This window comes from Ascidiella aspersa, chromosome 1 (genome assembly GCF_963924565.1).
Source record: "Ascidiella aspersa chromosome 1, kaAscAspe10.2, whole genome shotgun sequence".
Lineage (NCBI taxonomy): Eukaryota > Metazoa > Chordata > Ascidiacea > Phlebobranchia > Ascidiidae > Ascidiella > Ascidiella aspersa.
The window spans coordinates 2,416,236-2,433,835 of record NC_139447.1 but is presented as its reverse complement, the minus strand read 5'-3'; the positions used below and the strand labels follow the sequence as shown (position 1 = coordinate 2,433,835).

At 34.4% G+C, this 17,600-nt stretch overlaps 1 protein-coding gene across 1 annotated transcript; it reads right to left on the bottom strand.

Annotated features, from left to right (window-relative positions):
- Window positions 1-11,921: 11,921 nt before the first annotated feature.
- On the bottom strand, window positions 11,922-13,190 carry LOC146166520 (uncharacterized). The gene has a single exon (XM_083389373.1). The coding sequence runs from the start codon at window positions 13,182-13,184 to the stop codon at window positions 12,366-12,368; it is 819 nt and encodes a 272-aa protein (XP_083245499.1). The 5' UTR covers window positions 13,185-13,190; the 3' UTR covers window positions 11,922-12,365.
- Window positions 13,191-17,600: the final 4,410 nt, after the last annotated feature.

The following is a 17,600-nucleotide window of genomic DNA, read 5'->3' as shown; positions in this document are numbered from 1 at the left end:
AAAAACATCTGAATTTCTAAGGTATGCAAACAGAAGGAATTTCCAACTGTGGTCCTTTAGCAATAGCTTTCGCAGTAGTTATGCGGTGCAACGAATTTATCTGTTGCTAACAGAACGCATTTAAATTGCAACAAACAGACAACATCTTACTTACAATTACCTAACGCAATGTAATAGCTAAACATAACTTTAGGTACAGTAACTTTGCCTGTGCCGAGGCTTCTAATATCTAGTTATCCGGTTCAAAAATGATAATGCAAACTTAAAAAAATGTGCACTGCACAACTAAAACAACACAAATACAACGTGAACGTAAAAGCCACACAAAACACCACAGAGTTGCAAGTGGCTCTAGTCAATTGATTTATTAGAAAGTTACAAATACATAAAGCTCTAGCGATTGCAAACTTACTAACATTTTCTGTCAAATGACTTAGTATAATGAAATAGCTCCTAATTTTTCCTCTGTTCGATCTTGCAGCAGTATGCAGCCAAGAAAATATATTTCTGCGTTAGAGCAAGAGCCCTAATCGTCCAACTGCATTAGTTCGCTCAATCATTTGATCTAAGTTAGCTTACAAAAGCCTCAGGCTATAGTACTAGCAACTGTGCGCACTGGAGCGTAGCAGCAGAGCGTAACAACAAAAGAAGCTTTAATCAGTGGCTGCTCGAGTTTTCGATGCTGCTTTTAAATGCTCCTATTCTTACAATTATATTGGAATGGGTTGGCGACTTTTTCTCTAATGAATGCTGCTTTATTTGTGATGAAATTGATGCTTTTAAAAACCAACACATATAGATCACTGACAAATAATCGTGCTGTTTAAAATACTAGCATCACACTTACCAGCATCAACCTTAAATACATAATATTCTACTATACTTGAACGTCCTATAGTGGTTCATCGTTGTTGATAAACAAGGATTAAAACTGTTACCCGGCTGTTCTTAATATAATGTTGTCAGGTCCACATTAAAATATAATGCAATCTAAATATATAGCTGCCAAGTGTTCAAAAGCAACACTTTGACTTACGGTTTCATTTACTAACATATTTCTTCTTCAATGTCATTTCTCGTTTTGTTTAAACGCGAAACTTCATAAATTAAACAATTTTCGGATGCGTGCTTAGTTTGGCGATGTTTTAATTTAACTTCTGAAAATGTAGCTCGCAAATAATACAAAGCACTGCATAACCACAACCTCTAAGTTAATTCACTTTTTCTCATGCGACTTAATATTATACTATTATTGTTTTGTTGCGCGAATACCATGAAAAATGCTGGTCGAACCAGCATCTTTCAATAGTTTTTTGCCTTCTAACCTTGCGCCAAGCGCTTGGTTTATCAGTAACTCATAAAATAACAACGCAACAACACCATTGTAAAATCAACCAAATAACGCATCGAGACTAACACCGGTCTAAAACTTACGTAAATTAAAATGCTTGAAAAATAGATAAAAAACATCGCGTCAGTTTAGAACTTTTGCGCGATATTCGAGTGTGACGATCCGATGCCGATTGATTTATGCATTTTAGCAGTGTTTGGCGATTCATCGCAAAGTTTATCTAATTTTAAAACGTGTATCTTTTTTACACAAAGCCACAGGTTAACATATTGCTCTTAATAGTTTGTTTACAATTTAAATTCTAATATTGACAAAAATCTTATAAACTTTCTTCAACTAAAGGGTGTTGACTGAATAGTGTTATCGTATCTTGTCACATTTTTGTAATCTTTTTCCAAACCGCGCAAGATATTTGTTTAACAACGATATTAAAAACTGTCTGTTATTAAAATCGAACCTTCCAATAGCAACTCGCTTTCGAAATTTGGGAACAATATTTAAAATTTCACCAGGAACTCGGTAACAGTTGAACGTCTTTAATAGTGTTTCTCAACTATCTTTATTTAATCACCCTTTGTTTAGTAAATGTGTACTTTTTAAATACTTAATATTACGATAAAACTTATGTTACTTGATTAGTGAAATGATAAATAATTTTAAGCGTGCGGTAAAACTGTATTCAAATATTAAAAAATATGTATGAGCCTGTTCCTTTTTGGAACTTAATATTAACACCTTTATGCGTGTTGTAACTTTAAAAACATATTAAATCAAGTTTCTGATTAGATTAAAATCAAAACAAAATAAATCTCAACCCTTTTGTACATTATAACTCCTTTTAATAAACGATATATGTTCTTCTGATATACTTCACTAATAATGACTTTACCTAGTGCGTACGTATAAGCCGTGATAAAGTAGAACTGCAACTGTAAGTTAGCTCGCCACACCCTGAGGCTATTCCAATAGTCTTACGCTGAAAAATCATCGCTTAAGGTTTAAATAGCAGATTTAACGCACTGTATAACCTGTTTTATAAGGCAGGTTATACACGATGTTTGATCTTAGTTTTTACCGGCATGTCGCTACGGTTGCTTTCTATAATATAAACCTTGTCGGTTTCCTCTTACACTATTATTATGCTTGAATGCTGATCTATGAATACAAGATGACAAACAATTTGTAAGTTCTAACAAAACACATTTGTTGATTAGTTTCAAAGCAGGCTAAAATAAATTTGAAAACCTTGTGAACTATTATAACTGATTTTTATTATAGTATTATCTTTTCTAAATAGTCTTGAGTATTACCTTGTCTAGTGCGTCTGATAAACTAGAACTGCAACTCTGAGTTGGCTCGCCATACCCTGAGGCTATATTTCCTACAGTCTTACGCAGCAAAACAAAAGCGATAAAGGTTTAAACAGCTAGCAGATATAACACATCTTGTATGACCTGTTTTATAAGGCAGGTTATACAAGATTTTTGATCATAATTTTTACCGGAATGTCGCTATGGTTTAGGTTAAAATTTACATACATTACAAAACCAAAAAATTTGAAAACACATATTAAACAAACAACGGCTAGAAATGAGCCTTTAAAAAAATTAAAATAATATTCAAATTTTCTCTAAATACTTTGTCGTGTTCTTCCTACACTATTATTATGCTTTACTGCTGATCCTTGAAAACAAGATAAAAACGAATTTGTAAGTTCTGACAAAAGACACGTTGGTTAGTTTTAAGCCTGCTAAAAATAATTGAAAACCTTTCGAACTATAACTGATTTTAACAAACGCTTTATCTTTCTCTAAATATACTTGAGCAATACTAACCTTGTCTAGGGCGCAAGTACAAGTCGTGGTAAACTAGAACTGCAACTATAAGTTGGCTCGCCACACCCTGAGGCTATATTTCAGCCGTCTTGCGCAGCGGACTGTAACAATGTATATACAGCGAGAACAAAAAGCGCTGAAGATTTAAATAGCTAGCGGGAATAAGTTCACGGTTAGGACTTAAAATTCTACTTGTTTTTTACTACGCTACGAAACTTAGATTTAATACGATTTACCAAATAATAATTATGCTCCACATTTATTGACCCAAATTTTCGGTTTAACGCAACTAGTATAGTATCCGAACCGGATCTTTATAAACCGGTTTTAAAAATAAATTTAGTCGAACCGGAGCTGAACCGGATTCGGAAAAAATCATTGAACCCGAACCTGAACCGGAAAAGTCGAACGGTTCGACTCCCTGTCAATAATATACGTACTTTTACAGCAAATGCAACTCACAAAAATTTGATACAGCAGGGAAGACGACAGCCAGAAATAAGATAAAAACTGCTGTTAAAAAACGTTGCACTTTTTTTGAATTTGCATAATGCTGTAATTCGTTAAACGTAGATCCGCCTTTTATTTAAGCTGCATTGCGAAGTTGCCTTTTTACGCTGTATGTGTAACGGACTGATGTGCGACATTGTCTTGGTCTCTTGGGAGTTACTACTAAGGTAAAATCAAATGGTTAAACTCAAGTAAACTCGGATGTTATTTTGAAACTGTATCGTTTTCTTTGGTTTTAAAAGTAACGTTTATTTAGGTGTTATAACAGTAAGTTTAAAGATATATAAAAGATAAGTTAGTAGACTTATAATAAAGGAAGGTTACTTTAAATAAAGAATAATTTAAAGGCTCATGCTTTTGAGGAAATAGAAAACTTATCCTTTCAAGGCAGAACTCATCCATTTCAGTTGCATTATAATATAACTTTTCAGGAGTTTTAATTCCCACGTCATACATATATTGAACGCGATAATAGTGAAACCAAATTCTAAATTCCATAAATTTAAACACGTGTCAAATCCAAAAGGCTTTCCCTTCTTCAGCTGCGCAAGACAGTTGGCAAATTCCCCATGACGCTGCTAAGTCACGCCAGCTAAGTCTGATCTTAAGCGGGCTGCTATCGTGATATACTATCACCATTTAGCCTGTCGGCTCTTTACAGTCTAGGGTGGATGCTAAAAAGCGTCTTTTGATAGATGTTGAGCTTCTGATTAAATGTAATTTAATGTGTAAGTTGTTAGCCACTATACACGTTTTTACCTTAAAAAATAAAAAAGATAAGAGTTTACTTCAGCGGTTAGACCTAGATCCATTGTTTAATATAGTTTTTGCAGTTGTAGATTACCAAGACCTAGTTAGGGACAAGGCATCATGTCGGAGTTAATCCGTGCCTTCTTAACGGCGTAAGTAGTGTACAGTTAGTTATGCATCCCGACCTATTAAACACTCAGTTTACTTGTTTGCGTGAATATTTTTTATTAAATAATATGGTACTGTAGATCCCTTAACTAATGTAGCAAATCATTTGGTGTTTGTTTGTTTCTTGACTCGCTGCCTTCTGAACCTGTGTAGCTCAGTTGGTAGAGCGACGACCCTTTTTGACCAATGTTGTGAGTTCGAATCTCACCAAAGGATAGTTGTCTCGTCCGCTTTTCTTGCATCATAAATAGAAGTAATAAGAATATCAAAGCCCATACAGAAGTAGGTATCATTTTGGACGTTTCGAATAACTCTTTATTCATTTTCAACATTTTCAAGATGTTGAAAATGAATAAAGAGTTATTCGAAACGTCCAAAATGATACCTACTTCTGTATGGGCTTTGATATTCTTATTACGTCTTACTACAACCTCCAACCATTATGCTCCAAAATAAATAGAAGTGTTTTTTCTTCCTAAGGCTCCCGCTATACTATGATATCACAAAGCGACTTTAGAAAGGCTATATCATCGTTTTCACAGGCGTGCGTATACATCTTTCATTTACTTATAACGTTGTTATCAAAACAGATCGACAGCCTTTAAAAAAACATAGCGTGAGAAGTTTAGGTTTACCACTCTGTAGTTTACGTGGCTGGCAAACTGACATCAGGTTTTTCTATTCTATAGACGTGATACTGTGTACTGTTGGCGATAGGTGCGGTTTTACATTTTGACAAACCTCTTTCAAGTATTCTTAGGAAATAAAATATGTCAAAATCTTAAACCAATCTTGAAAATGCAGAGTTGAAAAAACAGAGCGATGATGGATTTTCTGACGACTCTATTGCCACGAATATTGATTGGTCATCAGAAGAACATCAAGCTGTAAGTGAAGAGTCCGATTGTGAAGAAGAAAGTGACTTGGATCATCTTAACAAACAGCAAAAGGAAAAAGACCTTACAACAAGGAATGGAAATCTCAAACCCCAAAGCGACAATAATACGGAGTTTCGATGTCACATTTGTGAAAAGTGTTTCAAAAGACGCCCTCTGCTCAGTTATCACTTATCCACGGTTCACTTCAAGAAATACAAATGCAAGTTTTGTGGGAAATTGTTTGGTAGAAGTAGAGAACTTACAATTCACACAAGAATTCACACCGGAGAAAGTCCATATAAATACGAAGTTTGTGGAAAACGATTTAAAAATACTGTCAATTTTAATAGACATAAGTTAATACACACTGGTGAAAGATCATTTATTTGTAAAGATTGTGGAAAAGCCTTTCTGGAATCTTCAAAACTCGAAAGACATCAACGAATTCACACAGGCGAGAAACCTTACAAATGCAAAGTTTGCGGAAGATGCTTTAGCCATGCTGGAAATCTAAAGAAACACGACAAAATTCACACAGGAGAAAAACCTTACAAATGCAAAGTTTGTGCAAAAAGCTTTAAAGAAGTGAGAACTCAAACTGGACAGAAACATTGCAAATGGAAATTTTGTGGAAAACGTTGTATCCAAGCAAGTCATCTTAAAATACATGAACGAATACACACTGGCAAATAACTTTTTAGATGCAAAGTTTGTGAAAAATGTTTTTGTCGTGCAGCAACTCTTAAAGTTCATGAAAGAATTCACAATGGTGAAAAGCCTAAGACGACATGAAAGGACTCACACTTGAGAAAAGTTAAATAAGTACAAACATGGAGAAAATGCTGCTAGTTTAATTCGCAAAAACACATTAATACTTCACACTAAAAAACACTAAACGTTGTTACCACTGTTTTTGTATTTTTTGTAAATATATAGCTTCTGCTTTAAGTGTTTATTTAAAAACTTAAATTAAAAGATTTCCTTTATATTCAAAAGTGTTGACTATAGTGAGCCAATTACTTAAAAAAAAATAGCAATTACTTCATATAAAAAGAAAAGGGATACTTTAAAAACTGCAACTACTTAAACACAGTAAAAAACTGAGTACGAATAGTCGAATACAGATTCTGAAATTAAAAATCGTCTGATTTCTACATCACTGCACATCGTCATGCACCTTACTTATAAAAATAATTTTCTAACACCCAGCATTGTGAAAAAATCATTTAGAAAAAAATTAGTTAAGTCTTTACATTTCGAAAATCATGGTCACTATGCCAAACGAGATCAACAGGGTGTTTAACATCCCTCCGGTTTGCCGTCACCATACAGAGGCAGAATTGAGCAGCTCGCGTTTAAATGGGTCATTGCGATGACTAGAGTTGTTTAGAGTTGAAATGACTTTGTGATATGATTCTCGTTTGTTATCGTTTTTATGTTGCCTACTTTTAAGTTTGTTTTTAAAAGTATGCATCACAAAACTGTTTTAAAATGTATATATATCACGAAGTCTCTTTTAAGAAAAGGTTATTTAACCTACTGTATTCCAATTTTGTAATATGTTTGTTTTAGTTTTCCTCTTTTGCTAAATTTCGTTTCTCGTTATACGCCATAAAGCCGTTTTAAATCGGAGTGCAGTTTGTTTTTGATTGCATTTGTGTTTTTTTAAAGTAAGCTAATTGAGGATTATTTTTAAAAGGGGGTAAATGTTGCAAATGTAATTACTGTGATCCTTTTGCATCGATTATAAAGTTTGGCCACGGGAACCGCCGTTTCTATCGGCTACCCGCCGACTCACTCTACCTGGGGGGATAGGACGTTGTGTGAAATTTGAAGCCACCGTTGCTTCAACGCTGCGTGTGTTTTGTGGCTTTATATTGCGTAGGAGCGACATAATGTCGTCGGGTGGATAACGAAAGAATTAGGTGCATTTTAAGGGCAGTTTGAAATCTTTAATAAGGAACAAGCTGTAGCCTAATGCGATCACTTGGGTTGCATGGGTGTTTGCCTTATACCGATCGTGCTGTCCAATAAACGTCTTGATCGAGAACGTAAATCAATCCTTATCCTTATCAGCTACTTTGGGGATTGTGTCCCAAACTATAAAATGATAATCAGCCGTAAAAGGAAGAAATACGTTCTATTATCGAAAGACTTATGGTTAAGCTCAAAAAGTCGCAAATCATCCAGTAAGTAATTAAACATACTTTAAACACCATCACAACATACTCGGTAAGTTAGTATCAATTAACACCAGTAAAACATACTCACTACTCGTTCTTATCACCGAGTACGTTTAGAGCAATCTTGTTCTTGGTTGGTTTGTTTTTTAACAGACAAAAATGTTGTGAAAAACAGTCCAAGTTCAAACTTATGCTTTTTCAGATCGATTTATTGAAACATCGAATTGTACAAAAACTTTATTGGCGAAATCTGCGTTTGTTCGTAAAATACCTTTAATAAATCTGCATGTTGTTACAAACTGCAGTAGTTTTACCCGCAGTAAAAAAACAATTATTCTATACGAGGTCGATGTAGCGCTCTTTGCTCACAGTCGAAGTCCTTGTGTCTTGCATTTTAAAATATACAATAAAGATACATAAATTTAAAAAAATTATTAAAACTTTCTCTGCTGTTTTACAACTGTTTAAATGGAAACATACAAAATTAGTAAATATAGAGTTGATTTTTACATATTTTCAATATATATGTATGGAAGAAATTCGTTAAATTTACATGAAAAATAGTTCTTTGTCTCAGTCTAAGCCAGCGGGCCATGGCTCACTGGTGGGCCATAAGAACATTTGAGGTGGGCCACAGACCAATTGAAAAACGCTAGATTTAGTTTTATTTGTGTCACTATGTTTAATTTTACAGGAATAATGGCTTGGGGACGAATTAAAAAGGAATATAAATTTATTGTTCAGCCGCAAGTATCTCATTAATGCACGGTTGAATAAATAATCTGTTTTGAAATATGTTCTGCTGTGTTTTGTTCTAAACCTATTTTACATTTTTTCTTTCATAAAACAATTGGGCCACAGATTTTTTTTGCAACGTAAATGGGCCACGAAAGAAAACAGGTTGAGAACCACTGATCTAAGGGTTGTTGTTGTTTCCGAGCATTTATTTAATATGAGTCCTTTCATGTCTTCGAAGATTTCCTGACCAGCTAAAACATTTTTCACATTCTTTACATTTGTAAGGTTTTTCTCCAGTGTGAAATCTTTCATGTGCATTTAGACTTCCTGTCTGGGTAAAGCATTTTCCACATTCTTTGCATTTGAAGGGTTTTTCACCAGTGTGAAATCTTTCGTGATACTTAAGATCAACTGCCCGACAAAAAGACTTGTCACAAACTTTGCACACATATGGTCGTTTTCCGGTGTGAATTCGTTCGTGTAATTTCAAGGTTTGAGCTTGGTTAAAACATTTAGGGCAATAATTACATTTGAAAGGTTTCTCTCCAGTGTGAGTTCGCATGTGGGTTTCGAGTAGGCTACTTATTCCAAATAGTTTCCCACAAACTTTGCATTTGTGTTTCTTGAAGTGAGCTCTGGACAAATGCTGTTTTAATACGTAACCCGTTTTATAACACTTTTCACAAACGTGACATCGGAACTCTGTCTTCCGTTTTGACCTATTCTTGCTTTGTTCTTTCCTTGTATTCGTTTGATCCAAGTTACTTTGTACTTCACAATCGGACTCTTCACTTACAGGTTGATGTTCTTGTGATGAACAACCTGTTATTGTAGAAACTAAATCATCAGACAATCCATCATAGCTGTGTTTTTTTAACTTCGTGGTCACAAAATCAGTTATCTGGTTTGACATATTTCAATCCCTCTCTAAAAAACATTAATTACTTATTTTCATTAAATTATCGCCACAACAAAATGACCGATTCAGCAAAAAAAAGCTTGGAACTGTTCCCTTACTGTGATTAGCTTACTGCACACTGCTGCATTTGTAGCTCTAAGGTCATATAATGGTTTATCAGTGGTGACAACTGTGTTAATATAGAAAGCTTGGAACTGTTCTCTTACTGTGTTTAATATATAGGTACCATATGTTTATTAACGTATAGTTGTGTTTCACCTTAAATCTTAATCTTAAGCAATGTTAAACGCTTAATCGCACGTTGTTAAACTATATACCACTACATTACAGAAAGGCAACTATGAACACTGTACAGCTTGTCTAAACCAAGAACTTCCGTTTCCGCACGCCCGAAACGCGTGGCTGATTAATGAAAGCTAGTTTTATTTCACGCATGGATGATTTCATATGCAAACAGATGTAGCGTAGTTTATTTAATTGAAGCGGAAAAATGTAAACATACTTTATGAATAGTTATGGTTGAGGTCATTTGAAATTTTTTTAAATATGTTTCTTGTTTTGTAAAAGTACCTTTATGTGTTTTGAGGCTTGACGATTCGGCGAAGCATTTTTCATTTTCTTCACTCTCATTTTTGTGTTTTTTCTTGATATCTTAGGCTTACTGAATAAATGAAACATCTTCCACAAACTTTACATTTATAAGTTTTTTTTCGAGTGTGAACTCTTACATGAGCTCTAAGGTACCTGTTACGTGTCCACTAACACATTAAACACCTAAATTAATTAATTGCCTTACGCCAAATCTTAGAGTTCTTTAAGTTATTTTACGAATTGATAAATAAGGTTTCAGATTAGCGCGTTAGTTTTTGCACAATCAAATGTATTATAGGTTGCATAATATAATATTTCATGATTTAATGTTTTCTGTATTGTTGTGTCGGTGAAGCAATTCGTCGATTTAATTGCAAAATTCATGAGTTTTTGTACGTTCGCTCGCCTTGTTTCAAACTTGACTTTTAACGTTTAACCTCCTAATATGTTATTAGTCCTTGCGGGCGGTGATAAACGCGCTCTTCAAAACAAGCCACTTGTTTTGCTAGTGCCTAACCATGTTTAAAAAGTGTCTTATTGGCCAAATATGACGTGTAACTTTCTCGCTCTTTATGCCATGTCTCAACAGTCTGGAGCAGTGTTGAGCCGACAGTGGCGGCAATAGGCCGTGGTAGTAACTTGAAAACAAGTATACATTCACTAATGCTATTTCATAACGTTTTACTTCAAATTGTAACAGTATAATTTTAATTGGTATTTCAGTTGTGGTTATTACAGGTGCATATCTAGCCAGAAATCTTCGCCAACCAATGAGAACTTACGCGGTTGTGTCCTGCCGGACAACTGTATGGGGTCAGGGACCAGGCCCCAGTGCACAAGTGGCGGCGGGGCGTAACAGTACCCTGCATAGAAAAAACGATTGCACTTTAAATATGTGTTCAGTCCTCGCGCAATATTTACATTTTTTATTATCATTTTTTAGGTCACAAAAGTATTTCTCACACTATTTACAAAAAATACTTTGTTTTGTTCTTTTAAAACTATTTTGTTCGTTATATCCATGTTGAATACGTTAAAAACGTTTTAAAAGTAAAATATATTATGCATTTTGAAGTAATCTTTGCAGCGTTTTCAAACGCTTTGTTTTATATTGGTTTCTCTAGAAGTGTGAACAATTTTGTGTTATTCAAGACTTCCTGGCCGACTAAAACATTTTCCACAATATTTGCAGTCGTAGGGTTTTTTCTAAAGTATGAATTCTTACATGTAATTTGTCCGGCTAAAACGTTTTTCACAAACTTTGCACTCATATGTTTTTTCTCCAGTGTGAATTCGTTCGTGCGAATTTAAGTTGCTAGCTTGGTTGTGGACAAATGTGTATTGAGCTTATGGCGCTTTTTGAACAACTTTTCGCAAATGTTACATCGAAACTCCATCTTGGTGTTTTTTAATTTTTTTCTTTTTCTATTATCGTTACTTATATTTCCTTAGAAGTAGATATTTGATCTAAGTAAAATTTTCCTTCAAAATCGGACTCTCACAGGTTGATGTTCTTGTGATGACCAGTCTGTTGTCGTGGCAACAGAATCCTTGCTCTCTTTTGTCAGTTCCATCGTAACAAAATCGCTATGGTGGTTTGACATGTTTTAATTTACTTGAAAAATAGTTTCACTAATAATACAAAGCACGAGCTTTTACCAATGCTATTTTAAACTACATTGATCCATCTAAGATATATTCCCATTTTTCTCATGTGACTTAATTTGTTTAATTCTTCTCAAGCCAAATCTGTGACCATACTATTATTGTTTTGTTGCACAATTAACATAAAAAAACTTTCTTGGAACCCGAACCTTTCATTAGCAACTAAGCTTTCCAAACTTGCATCAAATGCTTGGTTTATAAGGTCTATAACTTATAAAATAACAAAGCAACATCACCATTAAAAAATCTGTAACTAATAGCAAAGAGACTAACAGCGGAGCGGGCTCTCAACATTATGACAATAATAATACAAGAATTGGATACATTTTCCACATATATTTCTTAGAGAGTAAAATTCGAAAAGTAAAAATTATGACAGCGTTTGAAACGAACGATACATATAAATTGTACAGGGGTAATTACAAACGCTTTATTTAAGGCACAAAAAAGAACAGGATTAAATAAAGATCCCACAACTTAAAGTAAGTGTTTCAACGCTAATGATGGATAACATAAAATGAAGAGTTAAGCGGATAGAAAAAATACAGGATCCTGTTAGTTTATCGAGTTTGAAAATTGATTACATTCTTATGAATATATATTCGCGCATATTCACATTTCTTTTAAATTGTAGGTGTATTTTCAATTATTTGCAACATTACTGTTTTTTATATTTGAACAGAATAAAAGGGTTCTGTCCAGGAACTAATAATTCAATGTTCAGTTTTATATTTTACAAAAATATTTTACAGGGTATATTTTTTAAGTTTTTTTTCTCTATATAGCGTGCGTGCGTCTTTTGTGTCTATTAAGATTTCCTGTATGGTTAAAACACTTTCCACATTCTCTACATTTGTAAGGTTTTTCTCCAGTGTGACTTCTTTTATGATTTTTAAGATGTCCTGCCTGTTTAAAAGACTTTCCGCATTCCAAGCATTTGTAAGGTTTTTTTCCGGTATGAATTATTTCATGAGTTTTGAGACTTCCAGCCTGGGTAAAACACTTGTCACAAACTTTACATTTGTAAGGTTTTTCGCCTGTGTGTGTGATATTATGTGTGTTGAGGTTAGACAGTTGAGTAAAACACTTTCCACAATATTTGCACTGATATGGTCTTTTCCCAGTGTGAATTCGTTCGTGTACTTTTACGTTTTGAGCTACTTTGAAGCCTTTATCGCAATAAGCACATTTAAAGGGTTTTTCGTCAGAGTGAATTCTTATGTGGTTTTCAAGATCGCCAATTGTCCCAAACGCTTTCTCGCAAACTTTGCATTTGTGTTTCTTAAAGTGAAATCTGGATAAATGGCTATTGACCTTATAACGATTTTTAAACAACTTTTCGCAAATGTTGCACCGAAACTCCATGCTGTTATTTGTAATTTTGTTCATCTTTGTTGGATTATCCTGACTTTTATCCTTCTTAGAAGTATCCATTTGATCCAAGTCACTTTGTTCTTCACAATCGGACTCTTCACTTACAGGTTCATGTTCTTGTGATGACCAATCAGTAACCGTGGCAACAGAATCATCAGAAAATCCATCATCGCTCTCTTTTTTCAGCTGATTCCTTGCATAATCGCTTTGGTTCTTTGACATGTTTAATTTAAGTTCTAAAAAGTATCAAGCAGTTCAATAATATACTAAGCACTTTGGTGTATAGTCACGACCTTTTACCAATGCTCATCATACAAATAAGTTAAATTCCCTTTTTCTCAAGCCCCAATCTGTTACCAGATTATTATTGTTTTGTGCGCGTTTAACATAAAAGACGCTTCGAATCTTTCAATAATTTGCTTTCGAAACGTGCATCAAACATTTGGTTTATCGGTAACTTATAAAATAATAAAGTAACAAGACCATGGAAAAATCTTCACCGAATATCGCAACGAGACTAACGGCCGCCTCTCAAATAAAACTTACGTTCAATAAAAGCTTGGAAAATGCATTGCGTTAAAAATACAAACTAAATAGGCTTATTTATGCAAAACAAAATGTCGGCTTATAATCTGAAGCATTTATAAGCATTTAGCGTAGAAATAAAAACTTTGGGGTTAGGTTGCGGCAAGGGGGTAAACGAGTGGACAGAATTCCTAGGTTGAACCCGAAATGCCTATATATGTGACATCAGGGGCGTATCCAGAAATTCAAAAAGGGGGGGTTACGAATTTTCAACTTAGGGAATTGCCCGTTGTTTTTTCATCTGACGTTAATGACGTCATAAAATAGTGACGGATAGGACGTCATGAACAAGAAAAAAAATCATCCGAAACAGCCGATTAACCTCCAGCAAAAGCGAACATTTAGACGGAAAGCGTACACGTGCGTTATCGACAATCCTATCAGGCGCCAGCTGCCAAACCGCTTAGTGTGTAATCGTTAACTTCAGGCGAAAAACTAAACCAAGACCGTGAAATATGTGTGATTGATTTTGGTAGATCCAAGTACGGGACTAGGCTATATTACAATCACGTCTTTCGCCATCTGCAATACTAAACGGAGATCGTTTTTCCCGGGTGTTGTTTTGATTAGCGCAACATATAAAACTATTTCGAAAAAAACGGTCTAACTTTAACAGTTAGTTAATTTAGTTCAGCGTTTGATAACCGTTTTAAGTTTGGGCGCACCTGGCGAGCGAAGCGAGCGCGATTTTTTTTTTGATATAACGGCGTTTCTTTTAAATTTTTTGCAAGTTTTTAATTACATTGCTGAAAATGAAAAATGTTGAAAAATATATGTCAAATATTTTTGAATACGTTTCCGGTTTGTCCGCGACGCAAATGGCAGCTTTCCACGGCGCAACGGTAAAGAAGCGCTGATCTAGTTCAAAATGCAGCATCAAAACGTTAACAAATGGGACGTAGGAAGATTATTTCGCACTTGCGTAGTTAAAATAGTCAAAAAGTATTAGAAATGAACTCGTGTATAGTTTGTCAAAGAGGCGACGGGCCCGATACAGTAGGTTGCCGACCCCAGTCTTACACCAACATCTGATATTAACGCAGACAACAAACAGCGAGAAATATCAGCACAGTCTAACTCGACGTTTTCAGAGAGAAAAAAACGGAAACCGGTTGATTTATATTATTAGTTGTCGAACACACACTTGCTGATCAGCCAACCCGAACGAATAACGAAAGAAGAGAAAAACTATCTAGCGTTTACGGTCGACCAAACAAAAGACGAAAAACGGCGTTTTGCTTTTGATTTTGGTTTCGCATTAGCTCAAGACGCGTGACCCAATTACATTTAAAATCACGCAGCTTCGGACGGTGAGTTTAAACGCTGACAAAAACGAACAAAAAACGATATTGTCACTTACGAAAAGGGGGGGGGGGGGTCCACCCCCCCTGGATACGCCACTGTGTGACATGATCTACAATCGGATCCAATCACGATATTTTTAAACGAAAATATCGGTTATTAGAAATACCAAGTATCGGACATCCCAAGTTAGTTCTTAGCGTTAGGAATGACAAATTGGCCACATCGCAAAGATTATTTCCAAATAATACTAAACTCTGTTTGAGCGCTGAAGTAATTCTAATTGAACTCGAAAGGCGGTATGTGAACTGTAAACTGTGACAGGCTGCGTTTCGTACAGAATGTTTACAAAACAATATATTGTTAGCATACATAGATCTACCCACAAATATGCAAACACGTGGAATAATATGTTAGTTCTGGCATGAAACTATTATAAGATTATATCTAGGTAAATTCTATTTATCAAATATATGTTTCGATCATTCCCCTAATACTACGCCATATTTGAACCGCTCTCGCACCAAAGCCATAACTAAATGGGGAAATTTTCGGCCCAAAAAAAAAATAGTAAAAAATAAAATAATAATAATAATTAAAAAAAATAAAAATCATAAAAATAATAAAAAATTATAAAAACCAAAAAAAAAATAAATAAAAAAAAAATGAAAAAAAATAAAAAAATAAAAATAATAAATAATCAATAAAAAATTAAAAAATAAAATTAATTCAAAATATGAAAAAAAAAAATTAAAAAAAAAATTAAATTCAAGATTTAAAAAAAACATTAAGTCCTGAAAATACACCCCTTGACAAAATATACACAACAAGCGCGCCCCCGCCTAATTTTGTCTGTTTATTGTCAAGATTTTGCATAAATGTTGAAGGATTGACCTAAAAACTATTTCGTTCACAATAATCTCAAGCTTTAACTTATAAACGATTTTGCAGACTTAAAAAAAAGTTTCTATTTTCCTAATTGCTAAAAAAATGCATATTACTTAATCCTCGTTTTAGTTCGTTGTATATCGCTTCACCCTGCTATTATAGGACACAGAGCAACTTTCAAGTAACAATTGTTTAGAACTAACTTAGGGCGTCCGTAGTTAATGCTGGCCGCTAATTTTTTTAGAATAGGGTGTTGTGGCTAAAAAATCACATTTAATTGACACAGAGAAAAAACACCTTACTAACTTTTGCAGCAAACGCAATGTAATAGCTAAGCACAACTTCAATGTACTGAAACCTTGCTTGCGCTACTGTAAGTCGTGATATTATTTTACAACAGCAATCGCTAGTCGATCCAAAATAGCTCGACACACCCCGAGCCTATACTTGTGCATTCTTGCGCAGCGGACCGCATAGAACACCGTGTCATCTTGTTGGGCGAATTTAAGTCAGACGTCTTTAAGTAAATCTATTGAGACAACTTGGTGTTTAATTGAAACGTCGGTTCGGCCAGTGATTAATCAAGGAGGTCATATATTAGCCACTTTGACAAACGAATAGCTGTCTATCTAAGTTATGTTGTATTTTATATAAAGGGCACGCGCTGACTAGTATTAAATCAAACAGAAATCAAATTCAAAACCTTGTGAACTATTACAACTCCTTTCAACAAACGGTTTATCTTCTCTAAATATACTTCACTAATACTAACCTTGTCTAGTGCTTAAGTACAAGCCGTGATAAACTACTGCAACTTGAAGTTGGCTCGCCGCGCCGTGAGGCTTTATTTCCTACAGTCTTGCGCAGCAGACCGTAACAATGTATAAACAGCGAGAAAAACAGAAGCGCTGAGGATTTATTCTCCACTAAATTTTAGGGAAAATAGATTCTAATGTTCATTCATAATTAATAAGTGAGGAAGTATCGTAACGTTTAAGATGAGTAGTTTTAATAATAAAGTCGAAGTTTACAATTTTCTAAATGGTGGGAGCATATTCTGGTTGTATTGCTATCATGTTTGATTTTAAAGTTAAAACCATAGTCGTTTTTATCTTTCATAAACTCATTTTTTCTCTTAATTTACTTGACTAATAAATATTTTCCAGCGCTCAAATGCAGGTCTTGATAAAAACTAGAAATGCAACTCTCAGTTGGCTCGCCACACCGTGAGGTTATATTTCCTACAGTCTTGCGCAGCGGACCGTAACATTGCATATACAGCGGGGGGAAAAGCGCTGAAAATGTAAATAGCTAGATTTGCATAAGAGAAATCATCAGAAAAATCCGAATCATCAGAAAATCCATTATGCTCTCTTTTTTCAGCTGATTTGTTGCATAATCGCTTTGGTGCTTTGACATATTTAATTTACTTCTGAAAAGTATCAAGCAGCTCAATAATAATACGAAGCACGGTAGAGCATAGTCACGACCTTTTACCAAATGCTCGTTCAAATATTATTTTCAAATAATACTAAACTTTGTTTGAGCGCTGAAGTAAATCTAATTGAACTAGAAAGGCGGTATGTGAACTGTAAATTGTGACAGGCTGCGTTTCGTACAGAATGTTTACAAAACAACATATTCTTAGCATACATAGATCTACCCACAAATATGCAAACACGTGGAATAATATGTTAGTGCTGGCATAAAAAAATAATAATAAATAAATAAAAAAAAAAATAAAAAAAATAAAAAAATAAAAAAAAAATAAAATATAAGATTTAAAAAAAAAACACCAAGCCCTGAAAATATAGCCCCTGACAAAATACAACAACCGCACTCCCGCTTAAGTTTGTCTGTTTA

Bases quoted from the DNA above. Each gene is read 5' to 3' on its own strand.
- LOC146166520 (XM_083389373.1), bottom strand. From the start codon at position 13,184: ATGTCAAAGAACCAAAGCGATTATGCAAGGAATCAGCTGAAAAAAGAG.